The sequence below is a fragment of the Phytophthora infestans genome, genomic scaffold (assembly GCF_000142945.1).
Source record: "Phytophthora infestans T30-4 supercont1.1 genomic scaffold, whole genome shotgun sequence".
Classification (NCBI taxonomy): Eukaryota; Oomycota; class Peronosporomycetes; order Peronosporales; family Peronosporaceae; genus Phytophthora; species Phytophthora infestans.
Window position 1 is genome coordinate 6,395,127 of NW_003303758.1, and position 25,373 is coordinate 6,420,499.

The following is a 25,373-nucleotide window of genomic DNA, read 5'->3' on the forward strand; positions in this document are numbered from 1 at the left end:
TGAAGCTTCGCCGCCACTTTTCACAGTAATCCCTGGGCAGTGAGATGGAAACGCTCGCGCACGGCATCGCAGGCAGCGCGGTGCATGCCTCTTGTCTGGCTGCTCATGACAATGGATCTGCTGACATGTGTTATTGCAGGGTGGCATGCTGGCCATGGCGCTGCTGTACCCGCTGGACCAGATCAAGACCATCATGCAAGGTATGCAAGTCAAATTGACTGTGGCTGCTTAATGGACTACAGTAATGGATATGATATAATGTTTTGCTACCGGAAGTGAATACTAGCGAGACGGAAGAAGATGCAGAGCAGCAGATTGGAAAAGCGGACTCAACCAAACTCAGAGCTCCAACGAGGCACTTCTGGGCCCAAGTGGCGGAGATCCTCAAGACGAAAAAGTGGCAAGTTTATCAGGGTCACGTGTCCACACAGATCGCGCTCGGAGGGTCGAACTTCGTCTACTTTTTCTGGTGAGTTGGGTCAATCGAACGAGGGGGGGGGGGTTAAATCTGACGGTCTTCTGCTGCAGCTACAATGGCTTAAAGACGCACCTTCTGAAGCGACAGAACCGACAAATAAGCGGCAACATCACCCCTGTGCAGAATCTTTTGCTGTCGTGTCTTGCTGGTGTTATCAACGTGTACATTTGTGCACCGTTATGGGTTGCCAACATGCGTCTTAAGTCGAAAGATGCTGCAGAGTACTCAGGCGTGCTTGGTACGTGGCAAGAATCGCTTTCAGCATGTAGATCCCTTGTTAATTGCTTGAGCTGACAATGTCGTCTGCTGGATAGATTGTCTGCGCAAGGTCACCGCTAACGAAGGCTTCCTCTCGCTTTGGAACGGCACGCTGGCATCGCTGGTGTTGGTGTCGAACCCGGTGATTCACTACGTCAGCTACGAGCGCATGAAGATCGCGCTTCAAAAGAAACGCCATGACACAGGCCTCGCTGAAGCCGCGCTCTCCGCACTTGATATTTTCCTGCTCGGTGCGCTGGCCAAGTCGTTCACGACGGTTGTCACGTATCCGCTACAAGTTGCGCAGTCGCTGATGCGCACCCAGCAGAAGACAGGAAAGTCGTTAGAAGAGAAGCCGACTCGAGCCACAGGATTGGCAGGCTGCCTCGCCCAGATCTACGCCGACAGAGGCGTGGCCGGATACTTTGCTGGCCTTCAGGCCAAGCTGCTGCAAACTGTGTTGACCGCGGCGATCTCCCTTGTCACGTACGAGAAACTGCTGGCGCTTATCTTGTTGATGATGCGACAGCAGGTGAAACCTGTCAATGCTCAAAAGGTGGCGGCGTAAGAGTGAGGTACAACATGTGCATGTACATGTATCCGAATATGTGTGGTGATAAATTTTATTTGAGAAGAATCCACCCATGCGATTGAAGTCGATAGTCCGTTTGGCTGGACACACTTTCGATGCGCACGTGTCGAATGTGTTGTTGCGACTTAACGTACTCACCGAATGTGGCAATGCTGGTTGTCAATGTTCAACTTGGCACCACCAGGATGTGTGAGCCCTGGAAACACCGTGTCCGTATCGATGGTACCCGCGTATACTGCTGTACATGCACATTGGAAGAGCAATAATAGCACGGGGCCTGGAAATAATGAATGACAGATATAAGTGCCCCCCCAAACGATTCACGCGAACTCCGCTATCGTAAACTCTGTGAATTTGCGCCAATCGTGCCGTCGAGACGCCACCATATTTCCACACCGCCCCATTTCTGAAGGGCTCGGATACGGTCGTGGGAGCTTCCACGCGACTGCGCAGTGATCGGTACCAAACCGGTCGGGCTATTATACTGTACTTCTCCAGACTCTGGAGGAGTATAATTGCTCAGCGCCAGAAACACGATGGAACTCCCCCGCGATAGCGTTCTGCCTGACGTTCCTTGGCCAGGTTCGGTACAGAAATCTACCTGAATAAGGAACGCCTGATATAAATTAAGAAAGAGATTTGATAAGCTGACAGTGCCTCGCTAAAAAGAGACTCTGATATCGGATCATGTGCATGTATTGAATTAACCTAGGATAAATTGAAGATTCGACTTTTGACTGATCCAGCGGCTGAATCTTGGCGGTGGTGTTCGGGGGTAGCTTCTCAACACGGACGTTGCCTTCTCGGACCAGGTGAGGCGGAGACGATTGGAGGACATGGGGTGCTGAGGACGCAGTTGGCTAGTGAGCTTGAATGTAAATGTAGGAATGAAGTTCGGCTCGCAGGGCTTGAAGCGAAGAAGGATCACCTACTGCACGCCATTTTTTAAATTGAAATCAAAGTCAGTGCCTGGATTGTTTTGTCAGTACCTTGCCCATCACTTTCCCATCTCCCTAAATCTTTGCCGACTATAAAAATTGCGAGGTTATTAGCTGAAACCCCGTTCCTTATTCAGGCAGATTTCTGTATCTTGAAGTCTTGGGGCTCCAGTGCTCACTGCCAGTCGCAGTGCTACGGTAATCTACATGTTGGAGCAGACGGTTACGCTCATTGGACTGCAAAAACGCAGAGAGAGCGAGAAGCCCTGGAAGTTGCATGGGCTCCACGTTGTGTGGACAAATGCGCAATACTGTACAGCGAACGTGTGGACGCGAAAGAAGACGACCGTTTTGCCATACACACCTGCCATTGGCAGTGCCAAGTCAGCTCTTCACAGCGAAAAATTGCCACATTGCAATGAAGGGTAGGACCTTATGGACCAGATGTTGCGCATCCCTTGTCAGCTTAAAAAGGCGACAAACTCGATTCCGCAAAAAGGCAACAAGCCACTTCTTTGCCACTGCGCATTCCACACGCAAATCGAGCGACCTTCATTCCTGCCCGCACCATGAAGGCGCTGGCGCATCGATTGCGCGGCCGCCGCGCTAGTAGGAGAGGCGACAGACTCGTCGATGAGGAGGAGCGCAGCTTTCGCTTTGAAGAGGCTGTCAAGGACGACGTTCGGCCCAAAAGAGCGCCAAGTGACCAACCGACGACAGCCCAGGAGCGTCGCCGTGACGACAACTGGCGCAAGAATCGAGGAATCAATAGCAAAACCGGCAGTTGCAACGCTTTGGCGGCACTGGCCTCCGTATCCACCCATCATCCTGATAATGCAGACGTCGTTCCGCCATCATTCGTCAATTCACCGCCCCTGGAACAGCCCAAGGTGGGGTCACAGGGTCGAACAGCCTCCGCGCCTTCTATGGCACGAGTTGATAGTCCACAGCAGCAGCAGAGGCTTGACTCCAACTCCCGAGTGAGCAAGGCAACCGTAGCTGCGGCGTCGCGGTCCAATAGCCGCCAAACAGACGACCAGTTCATCTGCAAGTCGACGTCTTCATCCAGCAGCCACAGTCAGAACAGTAACAGCAGCGTCGGACGACGAACGCGGTCCAGACATGGCGGGTCAATTAGTTCCAACGCCAGTTTCCTCTCGGTCAGCACCCAAAAGCCGGAAGTGGCGGTGGATGTGCGTCACAGCGGCTACTTGATGATCAAGCGCGGCCTGCTCAAGGTGGCGGACAAACGATATTATTTCGTAGCGCGCCGTCATCCGGAGCTGTATTCTTGTAAAGACGAGACGTCGTTCAATCTGTGGTTGGCGTCAGGACACCCGTTGGACCCCCACGGTGGAGATGCCATCGCCAAAGCGAGTGGACTGAGCCCCGTACTTGTTGGGACTGTGTTGCGTGCGGATGGGTCGTCCGGAGAAGGAGGAAGCCATCAGTCGGACAAAGTCTTCACAGTCATGATCGGGTCAACTGCCAAGTGCATCACGGTTCGACTGGCGGCCGAGAACAGCGAGAAGGCGACGCAGTGGCTCGAAGCGTTGCAGGAAGTGCAGGTTACCCAGCGAGAGAGTAGTAGACCCACCAGCAAATTGGGCTCTGCGATGGACAAACAAGTGCTTCTGTCTCTGGACGAGCACAACGCGCTGCGTGGGGCGGACTCTATCCCTGTTTTGGAAGAATCAAACAGTGATCACAGCAGTACTGATGTAGAGAACATGAAAAGTGAAGCTGTGCTGGTTATCGACGACGCCAGTGGAGACAGGGAGCCAGTGGCTACGAGGCCTACGTCGACTTCGAATGCGAAGATGCCACGCGTTTATACAGGTGGCAAACTCCAGAGCAAGCTGCGTACGGAAGACGACGAGGCCACAGCTGTATCGACACCTTCTTCCCGAGCAGGCAGCTCGCCACCATCGACGTCAGAGCAGATGGATTATCCCTCTTCAGCCCAGACGCTTCCTCCGTCACGACTCCATCGAATGGATTCGGTAACTTCGAGTTCGTCAACGACATCGATACAATCGCAAAGCAGCAATAGCAACGTGCTCCTCTTCGTGCCTGAAGCAGGCTCTTCACTTACAGTGTCGGCATCCAGACTGGCAAAGGCTCAACAAGAACTGGATGCTCTTGTTGCAAAAGGTGCCAAGTTGCCATCGCGTGTGATGCTAAGTCTTAGGAACGGTGAAGTCATCGAATGGCGTTATGGTGCTCCAAAGTACGTGCTCACGGACTTGGCGTATGTTCGCGGCCGTATCCGCGAGCCAGACACGACACCTCTCGCTTCGTACGTGGAGGAATGCTGCCACACGTTCATTGTAGAGGCCACGCACAAAGCTCGCTATGATCAGTGGCGCAGTGTCGTCCAGGAAAGCTTTTATTTGCAAGTGAACGACGGTATTCAGGTTCTTGGCTCATCAATCCTCGAGAACGACATGCTTGGACTGTTGTATCTAGGTGATGCTGAAGCGACTATGGGTGCAGATCGCGGAGGCAGCGACGAAAGTCACGATCCACGGGTGGAACTTGCCGAAGCCTTCCCGGACGGCTTCCCTATGGAGGTATTAGATGTCTTCACCCAGCCACCACAGTGCTACTTCTCGTGGCGTCATTGGGGTCCTTTCACGGGCAAGTACAGAGGCATAAAGGGCGATGGCTCCAAGGTGGAGGTGCGCGGATTCGGTGAAATGGCGGTGGATGCGAGCCGCATGCGCAGTCTGCGTCTGTTCTTCAAGCAGAAAGATCTCGTCTCTGGTCTTCGGCAGGTCACCGATCGCGTGGCGCGAGCACGTCGAGATACTGCTACCATCTCGGCTCTGAACGCAGCACCTGGACGAATGGTGCGTGCCGCATCGGCTGCAGTGGCTCCTGTATCACGCAAAGAATCAACACCGACTCCGAAGACTAGAGAAATTATCGAGGGGCTGGCGAATTTCACGATCGAGGCGAAGGAGCAGCAACGGAAGCAGACACGATAACGTGGATCTATTTGTTGTCAATATGTAGTGCAGTAATTGTGTTGACTATTTACTGTTAAGTCACGTCAAGTTGCAGCAGATGTGTATCTAACGTTATTTTGGTATTTTTAGTCTCAGCGGTTGCCAGCCGTATTTTGGTTGGGAAAAGTAGAAGTCGTGTCATGGAGGTGGCGAGCACCCAAGTACACGTTCGTCCCGATGGCAAAAAGCTGATTGACGTCACACTGAGACGACAGGGAATGGTACCCGAACAGGTTCGACCCGTGTGGTATTCAAGCTGCAGCAAGGCGTAATCTCAGTGGTGTTTGCTGTGTTAGGCTGCGTTGGTTGTTCCTCAATTCGATGACGACGATGACAGCAGTAGCTCTGACGACGGACCAGCGATTGAATTTTTATTTGCAAGCAACAAGCAGAACACCAGTGGGACCAGCAACAACAACGAAGAGAATAACCACGACGAGTGTGCAGACGGTCGTAGCCATAGCCAGCAACAGCAGAAACCATTCAGTGGTGAAATCCAGTGGGATCGTGTGCAAGAGCTCCAGGAACTAACAAATGCCAACGCGACGTTGACTGCGGAAGCTCGAGATCTTCGACAGCAAGTGAAAGCGTAAGATTTCAAAGCGTCAACTCTAGTAAATATCCTCGCCGTAATCTGGTAAATGTTTGCATCCTACGAAATAGGCTGCAGATCCAACTCGAGGCGCAAGCACCAGTGCCAGGGCTAGACGTCGACGCAGTTCAGGACATTCTGCTAGAAAAGGACAGTCTTGACCACGTAGGTCGACGCTGTAGCTCTACAGTCTTCCATGACAATTTAGCTCAGGGCGTTGCTTGCGTGTTGTAGGATATTCGAGACGTGAAGATCGTTCATCAGGCCAAAACACTGCGAACCTTAAAACGTTCGCTACAGCGTGAGAAGCAGCTAGCGGCGGATGGTTCAAGGCAATGCAAAGAGCTCGAGAGAGCCAACAAGCAGTTTGAAGAAGAAGTTGACACACTCAAGATGAAGTTGCAGCGCTTCCAGGCTCGAGCTGCCGCAGAAAAGGTCGATAAGAAAGGTGCAGAAAGTCAGGCACAAGGAGTCGAGTCCCCAACTGAATCCCCCAGCGACACCAGCAGTGAAGGCGGTTCGTGGAAGAAACTCTGTGACGAGCTAAAGTCGAAGAACATTGCACTGCAGCAGGAACTTAAGAAAACCCAACGCGCGTTGGTACGAGAAGTCGGTGAAGATGTGCCACTTGAAGACATTGTGGGGAATACAGACACTGCCACCAGCGGTGCAAGCCGCCGTGGTCGAGCCCAGCAGATTATCATGCTCAAAACGAAGGTGAAGCAACTGCAAACTCGGCTTGCTACCTTGAGACCGGGGACCAGCTCAACAGATACGCACGATAACGGACACGTACTGGACGTGGACCAACGAGCACAGCAAGATCTGTCAGGTCTGCAAATGCACCGACAAAAACTGCTGGACCAGCTCACAAGTCAACGCGATGAACTGCAGGAGCGTCTTCATCGGTTAACGCGTAAGTACGATGCACTCAAGGCACGCGCGCAGATTCTCGACAGGGAAAAGAATGAAACACGCGACAAGTTTCAGGTTTTCGTTGACAAATCCCGGACCGACGACGCCCTGGTGGACGCGCTTCAACGTCAACTGGAGACTTGGAAGACGAAGTTGCATGAAGCGAGACGTGCACGAACTGCAGACGCTCCGAAAGCTGCCGGCACCAGCCAAGAGGAACGAGTTGAGTTGGAGAGGCTCCGCAGAATTGTCGCTGAGCACAAGAGCAGAGCTGGTGACAGATCAAACACTGCAATGCCTCAGCCAAGCGAGATTTCGCAGTATCGAGCAATCGCCGTGAGTGTTTCACGGTGCTATTTTAGCTTGGATCTTTATCTGCTAACTTGTTGTACAACCAGGTGGAGAAGGAGCGTCTGACTGAAGTAGTGCGCAGCCTGAAAGCCCAGCTCGAAAGCAAGGAGAAACAGATTCGAAGCTTGCAAGAATCGCACAGCAGCTCTGATCTAGCTCCACAGCTGCCAGTGCAGGCTCCACCGCCGTCTCCGTCCCTGCCCCCTATCGAAGATGACGCTGCGTTACGTATTCCGGTGAGTCTATATACTGTACTTGCTTTTCGCTTGCCACTTGGATAGTGCTTGACAGTTCACCACTTTGCAGCGGCGACCTAGTAGAATTCCATTGCCAAGCGGAAAAAGCGGCAGTGGGTCAGTATCGGGCCCCCCTCCTCCATCAGCAGTTAGAATGGAGCAACAACAGCAACAACTCAAGCACGAAATGGACGCACTTCGCAAAACGTTTCGTGATGCCATACGTGAAAAAGACGATCACATCGCTGAACTCGAACAGCAACAACTATCCATGACTCAATCCGGCAGCACTATATCGGATGCTGATGTGAATGCGATGAGCCAGGAACTGCGTGAGCTTCAGGAAGAGAACGACTTTCTACGCCAAGAGTTTGACAAGCTAAAGACTCGCTACGAAGCACTCACAACAAAACCCCCCGCCACTGTCAGCAGGAAGAAAAGCAGATCCAAAGACAAGTGAACACCAACGATAACATTACAAAGCCTGACTTTTGTTGCGTCTGCAGCGTAGTGGTGTCTTTACACCTTCTTCGGCTGTGGCGCTGTTTCGCATCACTTCAGCCCATTGGTCGATTGCTTCAGGTGTGACTTCTTGCGCTTGTGCGCAGCCATACAGCAGCTTTTGAACCCCCAGAAGTTCTCGACGTAGGCTCTGGACACCTTTTGATGACTCGGTAGCATGCCGTTGGTTGTCTTCAAGAAGCTCACGCATGCGCAGCACCTCCGTACGGTACTTGGAGTCTCGACGTACTCGTTGTTCTTGCTCCTCCGTCTTGGCTTTGGTGCATCTTTCACGCTCCACTTCCTCTTGCGCTCCGATCCATTTCGCCAGTTTGTCGTTGCTGCATCGAGTTTCATCAAGAGTCTGTGAAGACTGCCGTTGCTTAACGCGTAGGGTCTTGATCTCATCCCGACCAATCTCAATTTCGTTGTTCTTGAGCACAAGTTCGTCTCTGGCGTCTGCAAGCTCGGTCTGAAGTTGCTCTATCTCTTGAGATAGCGCTGTCACACGTTTCGCTAGTAATTTCTTCGCCTTCTTGGTCTGCATGAGCTCATCTGTGTAGGATTCATGCTCAGCACGTTGGCTGTCGATGATGTCAGAGAAATGAGCTCCGTCACGCTTCACATTGGTCAGTTGCTTGCGAAGAGCGTCGTTGTCTGCTTGCACCTGTCCAAGTTGTTTCTTCGTCGCACGCAAAGCCGAACGTTGCGCCTCCAGCTCATCGCTTAAAGATCGCATCGTTGCCGCACGTGCAGCCACCTCCTTCTTGTGCTTGCTTCTCTCACGCCGCCTTCGCAAAACCGCTTGCTCCTTGGCAACTCTCTCCTGCCCTCGAAGTGTTTCAATTTCCTCCTCCAGAGCAGTAGTTCTGGCCTGATACTCGGCGCGCTTGTCATCTCCAGCAGCAAGTTGGGTTTTCAGCCGCTCAACTTCTGCCGTAAAGTGTTGCTCCTGCTGCTCCAACCGCTTTTCAGTAGCTTTAAGCAGCTCCGCTGCTGTGCTAAGCTGCCGGTGGATATTCTCCGAGTATTCTCGGTCTTGTTTGGCTGTATCTCTTGTCATTGCGAGTGCGTGTCGTGCCTCCAAAACTTCCGCTTCCAGACCGATTTTCTCCGTCTCAAGATCGGCAATGGAAGCTTGCAAAGCGGACACATCTGCCTCGTGGCGCTGCAACTGGAGGCCGATCTGAGTATTGAGATCGCTCAGCTGGCCACACAGCAGCTCATAGTTGCTCTTATATTTCTGAAGTGCGTGTACCTGCAGCTGTAGCGTCATGATTGTGATCTCTGCCTCCTCCGGATCAATTGCTGGATAGCCCTCATCGCAGTGGTGCGGAGAGCTCTGTGCTAGTTCCTCCTCTTCGTCTTCAACGTCATCCTGCTCGCTATATGCAGCGTCTGCTTCAATATATTGGACGTTAGTGGATTGCATTGTGCTTGGTGTAGTTGCGTCGGATCTTCGCCGGCTGCCGTGATCACCACAGGAGCAGGTACATGCATGACATGACCTCATTGAGTGTAGCCATCTCTTCGACGCCCGTTCGGCCAAAAATTGGTCGTCACAAAAAGGAACACAAAAACGGCATATGATGTCAGATTTTTGGAGTGTTTTTGTTTTTGTCACCAACCATCCAGACAATCGGCAGCACAAGACAAGCAGCATGGGCGGCGGCAACGGACAGAAATCTGCGACCAAGCGCGAGCGCAACAATGCGAAGAAGATGAAGGAGGCCAAGCAGAAGAACCACGCTGAGTCCAAGGCTAAGATGGAGGCCGATAAAGCCGGCATCAAGTGCAAAATCTGCATGACTACGTTCCTCATTACGGCCAGCGTACGTCTCCGTCAGCACCCTCAGTACCTGATTGTTACGATACTAACCCTCTTTCTATCTGTCCTTTTGTGTTGAACAGAGGACGCAGCTGAACGACCACTTTGAGAGCAAACACTCGTCTAAGGGCTTTACAATCGAGCAGTGTTTCCCTGGAAAGGTCTAACGAGGCACCAGCCAGCGCGCCAGACGGATCCATCATAGCACTGACGGCTGTGGGGTTACTTTCTCCATCTTCATATTTTTATACTTTTTCAAGCAGAACGAGGGAGGACCACTGGTCATCTGTAGCGAGGCCTATTAGTACAGTGCAAAAGAGCAGGCGAGAGAGTTAGGTGGCCATGCTTCGCTGCGCTGCGGCTTGTCTTACCAATAAGAGAAGCACCAACTTCGTTTTTCTTCTTCATGTTACTGCAGCGTGACTTTAGGCCACGGGAAGGAGCGATCTGTTTCTGCCTTCTGGTTGTGCTGTGTTCGGTTGTTGCGATTGCTTGTTGCTAATTTCCTGCCTTCCTGAATGACAAGAAGAGTAGGTTTGTGCAGCTGTTTTCACGCTGCTTTTGGGTTTGACACACAATGTTGCGATGCTAATGGCCCTGTATCACTCCCCAAGTTGCAAGAAGCATGGGTGGCGGTAACGGACAGAAATCGGCGGCCAAGCGCGATCGCAACAATGCCAAGAAAATGAAGGAGGCGAAACACAAGAACCACGCCGAGTCCAAGGCCAAGATGGAGGCGGACCGTACTGGGCTCAAGTGCAAGATCTGCATGACCACGTTCCTCATCACTGCCAGCGTACGTCACCTCGACCAGCGACAGTATCGGGTAGTCTTCGTGAACTCGCACCTAACGTAATATCGTTCTTGCCTTACAGAAATCGCAATTGAACGACCATTACCAGAGCAAACACGAATCCAAGGGCTTCACTCTGGAGCAGTGCTTCCCGGGCCAGGCTTAAGAGCAGAGCAGGAATCCACGTGCTGCGCTTAAGTCATGGATGGCACTCGAAGTGATAGAGAAGTAGTGTAGGGTCTTGTGCCGCCTGACAATCGAGACGTTTCCTGAAGAACATGGCGTGTGTATGTATGGGTAGCTCTATCTATCTGTCGGTGCCTATTTTTTCTTGCCCTTGAAGCGACGAGGAGTAAAGTGCCCAGTCTTCTGCTTCCTGGTCAAGGATGCTTTCTTGTCTTTCTTCGCATCAGCCGTCGACTCGTCGGTCGATTTCTGCGTGAGGCGCTGCTTGCCGAACAAGACGCTGCTGGTGCGCTGCTGGAACTTCTTGCGCTTCTCAAACGGGTTCTCCTTGTTGCCTCGTAACAGCAGACGAGCTGGCACACCCACCATGTCGAATTCCTCGCGAAGCTGGCTCAGTAGAAACCTCTGATAGGACTCGGGTACCTCGGACGGTTTGTTTACGAACACGGCAAACGTGGGCGGTCGGGACTTCACCTGCGTCGCGTACTTGACGTTTAGCGTCTTGCCCTTGACCGTCGGAGGCGGGTGGTGTCTCGCCATAGCCTTGAGCCATCGATTCAGACGCCCAGTAGTAACACGGAGGTCCCATTTCTCATACGCCTTAAGCACTTCCGGTACGAGCTTCTTGATCCCATTGCCCGTGAGGGCAGAGATGGGTACAACAGGCACACCACGCACCTGGGCAAGCGAGTCTTGCAGCTCATTCTGAATTCGTTGCATCTCCAAGTCGACACTGGCACCGGCCAGGTCGCTCTTGTTGGCTGCAAGCACCAGCGCTCGACCTTCTTCGATCACCCGCTGAGCGATTGTCAGATCCATGTGAATGAGCTTCGGCTCACTCATATCCACGACTACCACCACGACTTGAGCCGAGTCGATCGCACGGAAGGAATCGCGCACCGACAAGTTCTCGATCTGGTCGTCATGGTCGCGTTTGCCGTACCGCCGGATACCCGCCGTATCCACGAGCTTGATGCTGCGACCGTGGAACGTCCACGGCACCTCCACCGAGTCACGCGTCACACCAGGTCTGGGAGCAATAATAAAGACATTTATGTTAGTTCCTCCGCCGAGCGTATAGACTCATTTTATACGTACTCAGGACCCGTTAGCACGCGGTCGTTGCGCACAATTTTGTTGAGCAGCGTGGATTTGCCGACATTAGGACGCCCCACAATAGCAAGCTTTATCGTACGTGACTGCACGTCAGCAAAATATTCGGTCAGCGTTCTCATCTTTCAACCTAAAGGCACCAGCAGTACACATACGTCATCCTCCTCCTCTTCTTGCTCGCCCTCCTTCTCCTTCAGCTGTGCCTCCTTGTCCTGTTTCTCCTTCTCAAACTTCTCATACACCGGGATGATCTCGTCCAACAGCAACGTGATGCCTTCTCCGTGTTCCGCAGATAGCGGGATAGCTCCGCCCATGCCCAGCTGATAGCAGTCGTTAAGTTCGTCCTCCCAGCGCTCAGGGTCTCCCTCCAATTTGTTGGCCACCAGGTGGATTGGCGCCTGAGGGTTCTCTTTACGCAGCCATCGAGCAAAATGTTTGTCTACCGGTGTAATGCCCTGGCGTCCGTCCACCAGGAAGAAGACGAGGTCAGCCTCGTGCACAGCGAGTCTTGTCTGCTCGAGCATTCCTTCCTCCAGGGTCCCAGAGGGCGCATCTTCCAGTCCACCAGTGTCCACCACGTCTAGTTCCAGTCCAGCCAAGGTAGCGCGCTTGTAACGCCGATCACGCGTTGTACCGGGCACGTTGTGCACGATAGCGGAGCGAGTCTTCGTGAGGCGGTTAAAAAGCGTGCTCTTACCAACATTGGTTCTGCCCACGAGCGCGATGCGCAGACGCGGATGATCCTCAAGAAAGCTTCGAGGCTCTGTATCATCTGCAGAGGATGAGAAGCAGCGCACAGGCCGCAACAGTCCCGTAGACGCGCGCGACGAGCGCTTCAGCAGACTCCGAAGCATGGCAGATGTGTGGTGTGTGTAAGGAGTCGGAACAGCGACGTGATTGGTAGATATTAGAGACTTTTCAAGATTTTGAAACAACAATTGTCAGAAAAGGGTTAAAGTCGATGGACCAATATATCTGATCAACTCGCATATATTTGTAGGTCCGGACTTCCCTGCATTATTAATACTGCGATTTTTCCGGCTGTTTCTTAGGGCTAGGGGTTAGATCACCCTTGGATCTTATCATGATAATTAATTGTCATTTTCTTTTGTATTCACTGAAAATTTACTGTTCACTTGATATACATGCTGTGTTTGGAAGCATCACGCGGCTAACAGACAGACATTCATTCATTCTTTTTACTAGTCGTTCGCCGCCGCTACGCGGCGGGGTGACATAGTTTGTTGGAGATGCGGTGGTCACAGCTTTAAGTCTGTGACGGGGTCACACAGCACCTTGCGCTAGAGGAAGTTGGCTTCCGAGAGTATACAAACTTTCAGTGAACGGCAGTTCACAGGTCCCCTTTGCCTAAGGGGGCGAGGTGGCCAATTATAGGTTAAGTTGTAGGCTGAATATATTTATAGGTAGGCTAAGCTTGAGTTAAATATACAAACTATAAGTCGCCGATAGAATACCAATGTCATCAGCCAATGGTTGGCTTCGGACGACCCTGATACCATGTACCAGATATCCCGAAGTGTGATGTGTCACACTTCATGTAACTAGGGTACAATGGGGGCTACGTACCTCGTTACATCCTCCCCCACTTAGGTTCGGTTTACCGACCAATCAGAATGAAGAAGTGTACGTCACAAACTCTCATTCTAAAAGTCGAAATACATCGGCTTGGCTGAGCGAGCGCGACGGAGGCTCACTTCACAGTTAGAGCCTCGAGCGGCGGCTGAGCGCTCTTCTTCTTGGTCTCCACATCGACCGTTATCATGCCCCGTGGCACTGCGAAGAGCGGTGCGAAGACACGTTCCTAGGATGCTGCCGGAAAGGCGCAAGCCAAGAGCGCTAAGCCTCATGGCAAAGGCTCTGCACTCCAGGAGGCTACTAAGGTGGCCTCGGAGGCGATCGGCTTAGCTGGTGACGCGGCTGTGAGCAAGCGTGCGAGCAAATGCCGCAGTCCGTCACCTTCGGTCTCCCCAGACAACCGTCCGAACCCTCGGTTCGCCGAACGTGAGCTCAACACGGGCGGTGAGGACGAGGCTGTAAGCTTCACGGACCCTCGTGCGAAGGACGAGTATGTTAAGTTGAACAGCAGATGGATGCATCTCCACATGGACGCGGACTACCACCAAGTGGTCGACCGCTGCAAGGAGGCGTGTACCGCGTGGGCGTGTTTGAAGACGTTGTGCGGTGGATCGCAGAAGGCTAGCCGCATCTATCTGAGGCGACAGCTCTTCAGCGTAGAAATGTCTGAAGGCGCGAATGTGTTGCATCACTGCAATGAGAATCTCAACATCAGTGCCAAGCTTAGTAATATTGGCGCCAAGATGGAGGATGAGAACGTGGCGGTTTGCTTGTTGCGCAGTCAGCCTAAGAGCTACGAGAACTCGTGCTACACTTAGAAATGAGTACGGCTGAGCTGTAGACGCAATACGTTGTGAAGGTGCTCCCGAATAATCATATCAAGCGACACGGCGGGAAGACTTCTGCGGCGAAGACTGAAGACGCGGCGAAGGCGTTCAGTACTGAGAGAGAGTTCTGCCAGTGTAGTTACTGCGGTAATTGGGGCACGTTTGGAGAAGTGCTGAACGAAGCAGAATAATGAGAATCGAGGAGGTCGACGCGGCGGCAATGGTCGTGGGCGCGAGGCCGACAATGTCCAGTGACGAAGCGACGGCTACGACTACGGCTATGGTTGCGTAGTCTTTGCAGTTTCGTTGGAGCGTGAAATTTCGACAGGCAAGAATATGTCCGGGCTTGGCGGTCGACAGCGGTGCGACGCGCCATATCTGCAGTGAAAGGTTAAGTTCAGCAAGCGGAACGAACGAGATGAAGGCGAGATGAAGGTCACTGATGGCGCCAACGTTATTATCAAGGATGCGGGATTTTTCATCGAGCGAGTGGTTCTGTCCATCGGCGACGAGCGCGAGATCGGGATTAACAATGCGCTCTACGTACCAAAGATGAAGAACTTTTTTATCGGTGCCGCCGATCAACAAGAGCTGCACGTTCCAAGTGGTGTTCGACGATGAAACCATGCACGCTGCGCGCAAGGAATCGAAGGAAGTGGTCGCTACAGCAGACCTTGTGGACGGGCTCTACTGGCTGCGCACACCAATATGCTCGGAAAACGCAGTGGCTTTAAAGTCAAACGTTGACCTGCACGCGCATGCGTCATGCCCCTATTCACGTGTTACGCAAGATAGTCAACAGCGGCATGATCAAGGACGCCACCGCACCTTTGAAGTCAAGTGGACAAAGTGTCTGCCGCGGATGTCAGCATGGGAAAATGGTCCAGAAACCTTTTTCCAGTAACGCCGACAGCGCAGCTACGACACGTTCATGTTGCTTCCCTTCGACATCTGCGGTCCCGTTGAAGAAGAATCGCTGGGTGTAAGCAAGTATATGCTGATCATCGCTGACGAAGCCAGCGGACGCATGAACGTTTTCCCAAGTCGGACGCTGAAGGATGCCTCGAGAGCTACACGCGAAGGTACAGAGCCAATTCGGTAAGCGGGTCAAGTTCGTGCGCCATGACGGAGCCCGTGAGCTCGCGCTCTACGAGAATCAAGGCATCGAACAGCAAGCAACTTTTCCGTACGCGCACCAAACCAACGGCACGACAGAACGTGCCATCCGGACTATCGTCAGGATTGGTCGCAGCATGCTGCACCATGCCAAGTTGAAAAGGTGTTACCGGGGCGAAGGGGCAATGGCTGCCATTTATGTCAAGGATCGCCTGTCGTTACCCAAGATCAAAACCAAGACTCCATATGAGAGCGTGTACAAGTTCAAGCCAAGTGTAAAGCACATGCGTGTGTTCAAGTGTCGGACGTACGTCTTAACTCCGAAGAAGAAGATACTCGAGTGGGATCCCAAGGCTCGCGCTGGGCTGTACATGGGCTATGAAGAAGTGTCGAAGGTGTATCGAGTTTATGCTTTTGAGGCGGGGCAGGTGGTGATCAGTCACGATGTCGATTTCGACGAATCAAACTTTGAGCTTTCGATGGCTAGTTCAGGCGATGACGACGAAAATTTCGATCTCGACTTCGACTCTGTTGGCATCAACGATACTGAAGCGGCGGGTCCAGCGGAATATAAGCAGGCAGGGAAACGCAAGTACCGCACAAGTGACGATGACGACATGACAACGAAATCGCGCGCGGCACAGCAGGCAGCCGGTTTAGAAGAAGCTAACACCCCGGAAATCTCGTTTGGGCATCAAGCAATGCGACCTAGTGTGCCATATGACGCTGATGTGGCTGATGAAGAAGAAAAAGGTGTCTATGATGAAGAAAATGACGACGGAACGCCGCCCGTATTTTGGCGAGCAAGAGGCAGATCAGTGGAAGCTGGTGATTTGGCTGAGCCGGGACGCTTCAATTAGCGATGAACGGGCCTGATCAAGTGCATTGGCGCAAGGCCATCCATGCTGAGCTCAATAGATGCGACTAGCGGTGTGCTTCGAGCTGTCAAGTTACCGAACAGTCAACGGGCCATCGGTACGAAGTGGATGTTCAAGATCAAGTGCAAAACGGATGGCTCGATCGAGAGCTACAAGGCGCACCTCGTGGCGAAAGGCTTCAAGAAGGAGTACGGCATTGACTACACGGAAACGCTCTTACCCGTGGTGAAGTATGTGGCGCTGCGCATGATCATTGCTTTGGTCGTGTACCTCGGCTGGACCCTGGGCCAACTAAACGTGGTGACATCATTCCTGTACGGCATAATAAGGGTGGTGGTGCACTGCATGGTGCCAGAAGGTGTCGAGCTTGATGGCACTTCGACTGCCTAGAACTGGTGAAGGCGACCTACGGTCTCGAGCAGGCATAGTGCGTGTGGGACGAGACATTCGACGAGGACGTGTGCTCCATTGGCTTTCGAGCATCGGCATACGACCCGTGTCTCTACATCAATATTGTGGATGGTCACTGCGTGATTATGCTGGTCTGCGTGGACGACGGTTTGATGGCTGGTAGTTCGACCGACCTAATTGCAAGCACCAAGACCGATCTAAAGAAGTGTTTCGAAATGACCGACAGTCATTCGTACTGGGAATTGAGTTGGTGTACAACACCGACGGCAGCGTGACGATGTACCAGCGCCGATATGTCGACGATATACCTAAGTGTGTTGATATGGATGAGTGCAAGGTGGTGGTAAGTCCAGCTGATTTGAGCTCTCGACTAGTCCAAGCAGCGCATCGATCAAGGTGAACGCTCCTCCGTGAGGCTGTAGGCGCACTCGTGCATTTGGTGACCGCGACACGACCGGGCATTGCCTTTGCCGTGAGCTATGTTTCTCGTTTCATGGAGAGCCTTCACATGTAGCTTGGACTGCGGCGAAGCGAATTTTTCGTTATCTACAAGGAGGCAAGTCACATGGAATCTGCTTCAAGCCTGGTGACAAGGTGGACTTTCGCAGGTACTCTGACGCAGACTGGGCTGGTGACCACTCCGATCGCAAGTCAACTTTGGGCTACACGTTCCTTTTGATAAGTGCACTTGTGAGTTGGGGGAGCAATAAGCAGTCAAGTGTGTCGCTATCAACAAGTGAAACGGTGTACATCGCACTAAGCTTGGCTATTTAAGAAGCCAAGTGAGTTCGCCGCCTACTTTGTAAGATGTTGACGGCAGCAGGTGACTCGTGACCAGAGCTCAAGAAGCTGAAAGACAACCAGTCATGCATCAAGCCGACCAAGAAGCCAGTGAGCCACGGTCGGTTAAAGAAATCGACATCAAGTATCATCACATTCGTGATGAGGTCAAGTGCGGTGAATTCAAGCTGGAGTACTGCCATACCTCTGTGATGCTGGCGGACGTAATTACGAAGACGTTCCCAGGACCACACCACAAGGACCTTACGACGGCGCTCGGACTCAACGCATGTTCGCAGTCAGGGGGCGTTTTGAGGGGTACCGGTTTCGGACGGTATGTATCCATGACCCGTAACCCGAACCGATTCAACATCTCGCGATGATTGCGGTACGTTGATTACGCCACCGATGGTTAGACGAGTAGGATGATCGGACAAATGCTGGTGATTGGACGCACCAAATGATTGGATAATTTAGGTTTGTATAAGCTCCGATAGATCAATCACTTCATAGTCTTCCTTCTTCCCCTCAAATGTATTCGGTCCGGTCCTCCCCCCGAGTGGTGACTATTTCCTTCGCTCCTACTAAGCTTTACGTTGCCCAAGATCCGTGATCTCTATCAGATTTCTACGACGCAATAGTGCCAGTGGCTAATCTTACCAAACCACAGCTGAACAAAATATCGTTTTCTGGTCGTACTAATGGTCCTTCGAATTTAGTCTGCACGCAGATGGCAGAACCACTGTAGAACTTCGTCTTACGAGTACGGCCATTACCAGCGTATACGTTTTATGATACGAAAATTCAGCATAGTTCGCAGACAACTACACGCTCACCACAACTCAGCAACCCTACTTCCTGTGCCTTCCGTATGATAACGGAGCGATCGACAGGGTGCCCAACAAGCTGTCGGCCAACGAGTCAGTCGGAAAGGTGGTTCTCGGCCGCCTTAGGTAAGAGCAGTTTGGGTCCTGACTTCGCTGGTTTGAGATACCCGCTCTCTGCTAGCGCCTGTAGTCGCTTTCGTAAATTTCTCTCGTGAACGCCAACTAGTGGCGACGTCAACAATGGTACTACCGGCTTGAACCTGAGCGATCGTTGCTTGTTAAATTCCACGGAGTAGGTAAGGGCCATTTGAATTGGTTTGGAAATGAGATGTAATAGAAAAACAACGCTGCTTCGTAGTGATCGCTCTCCCACCACCAGTTCAGATTTCGCGCTAAAACAGTAAATTTTATGTGGGTTTCGTACTCAGTTGTGTGTTCTTCAAATGCCATGCTAGAATGCGTAATATAGCATAGTCGCGTTCCAGAAGAGAACCCACTGAAATGGATTCGACAATTCAATCTTGATCTTATAGAACATGTTATCAAGTGCTGAAGTAAATTGTCTAAGTTTTGAAAAACGCTAATTTTGGATTTAGTATAAGAAGTTAGATTTGTTTTGGGTCAGAGTGACTCGGCTCCTAAAACACTGGACCAGGACTGGTAGTAGCCTAAAACAACAGGTAGTAGTAGTACCAGTACTATTAGGACCTCACGGAGTGAAGCTTATTGAAACTAGTTGGGCTTCTACAAACCGGTAGTAGCAGTACTATTATTATTATTATTATTATTATTATACCCAAACTACAAATTACGGCTCGGTGGCCTTGCGACGCGTCTTGCTTCATTTTCACGATCTCGTCCCTATTGTGCCGTAACAGAAGCTGTCTTTAGGCTCGACGGCTATCCGACCCGGTCTTAAACGGACCCATTACTCTCCCTTCCGTAGAAAATACCCTTTCTTGAAATGCCGAAGACGAAAATTTCCCGATGTGGATCTGCGTCAACAGCGCGATAGAGGGAAACAGAATGTCACCTTCATCTTGAAACCACTTCAACACGTCGATGTTCTTGTACAGACTCTGAAGTGCGTAGTGCATTCCGTCTTGCGCGCCAATCAACATATCATTTGGCAATTCTTCGATCATGGTTTTAGGGCTATGTCGTTGGGCGACCTCCAGCCACTCCGGTTCTAAATCCAGCCATTCTCGCATGATGGCATCGGCGCCCGCGCTGATCTCTGTCTCCTCGGCCTCGTCCCATGCCTTGGTGGCTCGAATTGAGACCCCTAGTAGTAATTCGTCAGCGTCGGGCGATGAAAATGGCGAAGAATCTTGACTTAGCAGGCTACTCTGCGAACATGACTGATGCGACATCGATATTTCCCGTGTTTTGTCATATGGGTGAGCACGTGACGGTGTTCGTCGCGTACGCAATCAACCCCACATTGCCTTCTCCTCCTTCTGAGGAATACTACTCATTGCCACAATGTTTTGGCATAGACTTAGCTCTTGGATCTAGCAAAACACAAGTCATTCATTCCTTGGTCACCTGGGGGAACCAGTTTGTAATTGCAGCAATGTCCGTTTTAGGCAGGTCTTGTCAGCGTCCGAAAAGTGGTCACGTGTCCTCACGACCCGTCGGTGAGTCGCCTCGTAGCCATCTTTTGCTCCAGGAGCCTCAATAGTCATGACTTCGAGCTTGAAGGCTTTCAACTTGTTCTCGGCAAGTCGCCGGAAGACGACCATGTATGACGAGACAAGTCTCGCTCTGCGCTTCCACTAGGTCAATACTGGGTATGGAATGCGTGGGGGCCTCCATATCGACGGCGAGCACCCAGCCCTTTGCTGTCAGTGCTGTACTTGCACTAGTAGAATCTTTTGTAGACTGAAAGTACGTGTCGAATGCCGCATAGCTAACTACTGACCGTCGAATCCATTTGCACGTGTAGGCCACTCGCTCGTCTAGGTCGGTCATCGGCTCCAGTTCTGGGTACGAAAACGCCTCCTGGGTATTTATCAGGGTGTTGCGCTGTTTGGGTGACCTAGAGGGGTTGTTTAGATTGCGGAGCTTGTCAATCGCCTCGCCACCCTCGTCGAGGGAACCTCCAGGAGTGACAGTAGTTACTATTTAGCCTTATGAGCGTGTCTCTTCGTTTCAGACAGTGTTCGTCTGGATGTTATCTTTGAGCCCAATCCCATACCCAATGCGCAAATGCAGAAGACGCATAGAGCAGCTTCCCTGCTCCGTGTCGAGGTGGTAGAAAACGTTCTTCACCGAAGGGGTCTTGTCAGATATCGTAAAACGAGTCATATTTCTGATGTCTAGATTGTACCTTGTCTTACAGGCACTGTCGATAGCCTTGGCGACCCCCGGAGCGTTGCGGTCGTCATTCTTGACGCATGCGAGCACGGCAATCAACCGAAATCACCATAAGGGCCTGTTTCATTTGCGAATAAGTAGAATAGGAATACCGCAAATATATTCTACCCTAACTTTGGCAAGGAATACAAAGCTTTTATTGGCTAGTAAGATAATCCAAGGAATAAGTTATTCTGAGCTTGAAAGTCAGAATAAAGAGAATATCAAGGATTACCTGTACAAGCCGATACATCATGGCTGGACTCGAGAAGGCCGGGTGTCAGTTTCCAAATAGCTTCAGCAAAGCGCAATGGACAACGAAGTCGCTGCTGCCGTTGTCTGTGTGATAATTTGTGCATATGCATTTTTGTTTAACGTTGACGGTAGGTGCATGCGCGATGCTGACAAGGAAGTACACACAGTAAGAACAAAAAAATATATACTCAATGATGACCGTCGACAGGATGACGACAGCTTTCGAAGCGCTTTTCGGGTTGGGCGTGGGTGCTTCGAAGCTATTGTGACTTTTCTCGAGGCCAAATGGTCAGCATATTACAAGGGCAATCCCAATTCCTTGGGTAGGAACAGAAAGTTTTTTCTTAGGGAAAATGTAGCTCTTGTACTCTGTTACCTCGGATCGCGTGAGAGTTTGAAAGACGTCTGCCAAAAATTTGGTGTCAGTACGTCTTCAGGCTCCCGCGCTCTAACTCGAATTATTCATATTTTGTATGGACGCTTTATATTTTATCCTAGAAATGTATTAGAGTGGTCTTAGGTAGCGTCAGGTTTTGAAGGTGTATGCGGAATTCCAAGTGTAGCTGGAGCTATTGATGAAACTCTAATCAAGCGTTCTCGCCCGGCGGCGTTTTGGGGATGGTACTGTCGTAAGGGGTTTCCAGCTTACAATGTGATGGCTATTGTGGATGTTCATCAGAGATTTATGACTTTTTCAGCTAGACCAGGGAGTTGCAGCGACCAGTCTGTGTGGAGCCGGAGTCTAATGGGGAAGTATGTCAAACAAAGGTTGCCTGTGGGTATGCACTTCATAGTAGATGCTGGCTATGCATTACGCCCCTACATACTCACACCCTTTGCCCACAACGAGCGAGCCAACCCTGGAATTAACAAGTTCAACAAGTCACATTCAAGAACACGCATGCCGGTGGAAATGGCATTTGGGGCTGTCAAAGGCCGTTTCCAACTTTTGAGAAGAAAACTCGATATGAACAGCGACGTTGAAGACGAAAAAATTATTGCAAGTTGCTTCGTGCTAGATAACTTTGCCTTAACGCACGAGCGCAATACCCGATTGGAGCTGGAAACCCTGGTGCTTGGAGAAAGAGACAACAGCACGCAAGATAGCATGGTTCATCATAATGACGATGGCAACGGATGCTTTAAAACTTTTCAAGTAGACGAAGGCGCGGCAGAAGAACTACAAGCAGGTCATCAAAAACGCAGTGAAATTGTTAGCATGTTAGTAGATTCCGTCACCGTTTAATTTCAATGCAAACAATTACCTTCGGGCCAACATGGCAGTTACAGTTGCCAGTACTGCTTTCGTCACTGAATCCGCCACAGTGTCTGCTATTGCGTCCAGCTTGGACTCTATGTCGGCAACCCGATCTCCAACTTCAGCAACATTTTGACGAACTAACGCCAAATCTGCATGGACCGTTGACAATTCACGTGTTTTGGAGCCGCCGGCTGCCCGACAATATGGTCGACCAACGTCGAGACTGACGACGCCAAGGTCGACAAGTCACGGTCCTTCTTTGATCTCTTGACAGGTGCATCTTTGGCTGGCAAGAAAACTGAATGTCGTTTGCTTTGTCTGAATTTCGTTTGACGCTGGCATTCGGTGTTTGCTTGGTGCTCAGCGTCTTCACTGTCAGAGGTAACACCACGGTCGGAGCCATCACGGCCTACCTCTGTAGAACAAAGGGTGGTCAGACTGCCCTCACTGTCGGCAATAGCATTTCCATTCAGCCCGCTGAAAGGCCCCAAACACTCTAGCATTGTATCCCAATAGGCTGGATAAACTACAGCATCCTCAACGCTGTTGCCAGCTTGTGTGTCCTCTCTCAGCAGTTTCTATAAACCAGCAACCAAACGCGAGTTTACAATCAAATACTATACATCTCCAAGCGTTTACTTACTTTGTATTGCGCGGTTAAAGTCTTGAGTCGACGGCGACACGACTCCCAGTCACGCGCTGTGCTCAGGCGCGACGCTACCATCTCTTAGCTCGTCTTCTCGTCGTTGTTATTGCCCTGCCTAATATAGCTGACAATGATGTCCTCCGCCTGGAAGCGAAGCTTCAGTAGCTCGACAGTCTACACACATACTGTCAGTACCACCAATTATTTGATTCAAGATAAGTTGTCCATGTCATACCTCTTCCACAGTCCAATTTGTGGCATTTTTTTTCTTTGATTGCCCAAGCGGGCTTCAGCTTCTCTTATCGTTCTATCGTTGAGTAAAACATGACGTCGTGAGCACATAAGAGATTTTGACGATAAATTAATAAAGCACATCACCAGTAGATATAACAATACCTTTCTAGCGTGAACCCCAGTTCAGTAAATATATGAGCTTGTTTGTTTGGGCGTGTATGTCTTTGTGTTCAGTACCTGCATAAGGTTCACGTTTAGCAGTTAGTAGACATTACCTAAGGTCAGCACAGCACGCAAAACAGCTTTGCAGCGTAGATCGAGGCCAATCGGAGCGTACAGGAACTTTGGGGAGTATTCGGATAGCAGTAGGCCGGTGAATACGCCTAATGAAGCGCCTGAACTCGGTGATTCCAGCAACATGGTGCTTCTGTCTGCGTCTGTGGGGTCTTTGCGAGTCTTGCTGCGCAAAAGCGCCGTCTGTAGTCGGCGTTTAGCTCCTTGTCTACCCCCGTTTGTCCAAAGTGATCAGTTTAGCCACTGAGTTAAGTCCCTTCACAAAGTGATATCAATTTCTACGCTACCAAGATATTCCGAATGCGTTTCATTTGAATTGCTATATCGGGACTGCTATTCCTAACTTATTATCAAATGAAACAGCCCCTAAGCTGTCAATAAAAGCGACCGAAGCGCCGACAATACTGTCCTCTTTACTACCTGTCCAAATGTCGTGGATCAGATTTAAGAACTTGAGCTTGCAGGCCATCTCAAACTCGTTAGATAGCAGCACATCCAAAAGGTCACGAAATAAATGAAACTGGCCGTTGAGTAGCCGATCCCGACCCAAAGTTGGAAACGTGCGATTTTCTGTTGCCGTGCAAGTCACGTCATGGAACGCCTCAGACGAGCATATTGTCTGCGGTAAACCCTGCGAAATCAGGAGCTTGGATATTATCCGTAGTGTAGATATTTCGGGCCACTTTTCAAATACCTTCAATAAAGCATGTGGAATATAAAATGGTGTTTTGCTCGACATTGAGGGCCAACAAAACTGAAATATATACTAATGGAGATGATGTGCAACACACCACTAATCGAGCTTCAAACAGGCATTGTTTGGGACTAGAATCCGGGAGTATTATCTAGTGTCATATTCTGAGATACGGAACGAGGAGCGTGATACCAAACTAAAGACCTTACCTTGTACTTTCACGTCCCAAAACTATAACTTCCAAGAATTGATGGGTAATGAGATATTCACCGAAATTGGATGGCCTTTCTTTACATTTTAACTTGAATTTATATGAGAGAAGGTTGACCGAAATGTGTCCTGTCCCAAAGTCTGTCCACTTCGAATAGGACATTCAGCGTCTTCTTACTCGCTCTGAAGAAGCGTTGTGAAGTAGTTCCCCCTTTTCCGACCACCTCTTCACAACAAGTAGTCGTTCCACCTACTGTAACAGGCTTTTGATCAGGATCACGTGTTAAGTCCAACACGGCTTCCGCATCATTTCCAGCAGTAAAATCATCCTTCTTGGACTTCTCAGTCGCGGTCTGCTCCGCCAAAATTTCCAGTAGATGATCCGCATGCTTCAACGTGATGTGGTCCTTCGCGTTACTAGCATGTTTCGTGTTGCGCCGAACCTCCTCCCAGCTGTATCGGTTTGTTTTGGATCGCGACTGAATCGCCTGCAAGCAAAGCAGACAGATATTCTCGTACAACCCCGTAGACGGCTTCCATGGATCCTTATGTCTGTAGTAAACATTTAGAGTGTGTATTAGATCCCACACGTCGTCTGTTGTATCCACCCTTTTAGAGTGCTTTACAGAAACCGGTACACCGATTTCAGACACCAGGCAAGCTGGATCCTGTGCGAAGGATACCGCAAGAGCATCGACAGGCGCTGCTTGCGGGAGCCTGAGCTTTCTTCTTGCCAGGCTTTAGCTCCGACGAAGAATGAGCCTTCTTCTTGCCAGGGCTTAGCTCGAAGACACAACCCTCTTTTTACCAACAGAGACTGAGCTCGCAGAGGCTTTGCGCCTCTACACGGCACACTCAGCAACGGTGTCGACAGGTGGATCTGGCGACGGCACGGAATCCGAGTCGGACCCAGCCCAAATTAGCTTCAGCCCTCCAGAAGAGAGCGGTCGTTTTCCAGCGGTTGAAGCTGGTGTGACAGGTGTCACCACGCCTGGATGTATGACACCCACGCATGACGGACCGCAAAATCTGTAAAACATAGTATTGAGTGAGTGTTTGATAATTGTGGTGTTGGAATTCCACCGTGAAATCTAGCTACAAATGTAGCTAGGAAGCTCCCACAACAATACGTCTGCTAGGATAGCAAACGATGTTCGGGCGGACATGAAGACCCCAGTTCTGCGCTTGCACCGG

The 25,373-nt window shown here is 50.9% G+C and overlaps 9 protein-coding genes across 9 annotated transcripts; 6 read left to right on the forward strand and 3 right to left on the reverse strand.

Annotated features, from left to right (window-relative positions):
• Positions 1-44: 44 nt before the first annotated feature.
• On the forward strand, positions 45-1,304 carry PITG_01114 (Mitochondrial Carrier (MC) Family; the record flags this gene model as incomplete). The annotated part of the gene is made up of 5 exons (XM_002909587.1): positions 45-80; positions 140-200; positions 277-469; positions 529-716; positions 793-1,304. The coding sequence occupies 5 exons, from the start codon at positions 45-47 to the stop codon at positions 1,302-1,304; spliced, it is 990 nt and encodes a 329-aa protein (XP_002909633.1).
• Positions 1,305-3,390: 2,086 nt separating this feature from the next.
• Positions 3,391-5,256, forward strand: PITG_01115 (uncharacterized protein; the record flags this gene model as incomplete). The annotated part of the gene is made up of 2 exons (XM_002909588.1): positions 3,391-3,948; positions 4,087-5,256. 2 exons carry the CDS (start codon positions 3,481-3,483, stop codon positions 5,254-5,256), a joined length of 1,638 nt encoding a protein of 545 aa, XP_002909634.1.
• Positions 5,257-5,396: 140 nt separating this feature from the next.
• PITG_01116 (uncharacterized protein) lies at positions 5,397-7,201 on the forward strand (the record flags this gene model as incomplete). Its single annotated transcript, XM_002909589.1, has 6 exons — positions 5,397-5,510; positions 5,574-5,866; positions 5,941-6,034; positions 6,104-6,304; positions 6,398-7,104; positions 7,183-7,201. 6 exons carry the CDS (start codon positions 5,418-5,420, stop codon positions 7,199-7,201), a joined length of 1,407 nt encoding a protein of 468 aa, XP_002909635.1.
• A 324-nt stretch (positions 7,202-7,525) lies between these two features.
• PITG_01117 (uncharacterized protein) lies at positions 7,526-7,831 on the forward strand (the record flags this gene model as incomplete). The annotated part of the gene is made up of 1 exon (XM_002909590.1): positions 7,526-7,831. The coding sequence occupies one exon, from the start codon at positions 7,526-7,528 to the stop codon at positions 7,829-7,831; it is 306 nt and encodes a 101-aa protein (XP_002909636.1).
• A 15-nt stretch (positions 7,832-7,846) lies between these two features.
• On the reverse strand, positions 7,847-9,148 carry PITG_01118 (uncharacterized protein; the record flags this gene model as incomplete). The annotated part of the gene is made up of 2 exons (XM_002909591.1): positions 7,847-8,176; positions 8,261-9,148. The coding sequence occupies 2 exons, from the start codon at positions 9,146-9,148 to the stop codon at positions 7,847-7,849; spliced, it is 1,218 nt and encodes a 405-aa protein (XP_002909637.1).
• A 348-nt stretch (positions 9,149-9,496) lies between these two features.
• On the forward strand, positions 9,497-10,106 carry PITG_01119 (uncharacterized protein; the record flags this gene model as incomplete). The annotated part of the gene is made up of 2 exons (XM_002909592.1): positions 9,497-9,704; positions 9,784-10,106. 2 exons carry the CDS (start codon positions 9,534-9,536, stop codon positions 9,865-9,867), a joined length of 255 nt encoding a protein of 84 aa, XP_002909638.1.
• A 219-nt stretch (positions 10,107-10,325) lies between these two features.
• Positions 10,326-10,556, forward strand: PITG_01120 (uncharacterized protein; the record flags this gene model as incomplete). Its single annotated transcript, XM_002909593.1, has 1 exon — positions 10,326-10,556. The coding sequence occupies one exon, from the start codon at positions 10,326-10,328 to the stop codon at positions 10,554-10,556; it is 231 nt and encodes a 76-aa protein (XP_002909639.1).
• Positions 10,557-10,814: 258 nt separating this feature from the next.
• On the reverse strand, positions 10,815-12,646 carry PITG_01121 (ras family GTPase, putative; the record flags this gene model as incomplete). Its single annotated transcript, XM_002909594.1, has 4 exons — positions 10,815-10,886; positions 10,959-11,681; positions 11,774-11,878; positions 12,035-12,646. 4 exons carry the CDS (start codon positions 12,644-12,646, stop codon positions 10,815-10,817), a joined length of 1,512 nt encoding a protein of 503 aa, XP_002909640.1.
• Positions 12,647-19,114: 6,468 nt separating this feature from the next.
• PITG_01122 (uncharacterized protein) lies at positions 19,115-25,345 on the reverse strand (the record flags this gene model as incomplete). Its single annotated transcript, XM_002909595.1, has 15 exons — positions 19,115-19,512; positions 19,666-19,741; positions 19,859-19,994; positions 20,152-20,350; positions 20,821-20,843; positions 21,029-21,100; positions 21,217-21,245; positions 21,880-22,020; positions 22,106-22,193; positions 22,318-22,516; positions 22,983-23,045; positions 23,696-23,894; positions 24,434-24,731; positions 24,992-25,059; positions 25,310-25,345. The coding sequence occupies 15 exons, from the start codon at positions 25,343-25,345 to the stop codon at positions 19,115-19,117; spliced, it is 2,025 nt and encodes a 674-aa protein (XP_002909641.1).
• Between the last annotated feature and the right edge of the window lie 28 nt (positions 25,346-25,373).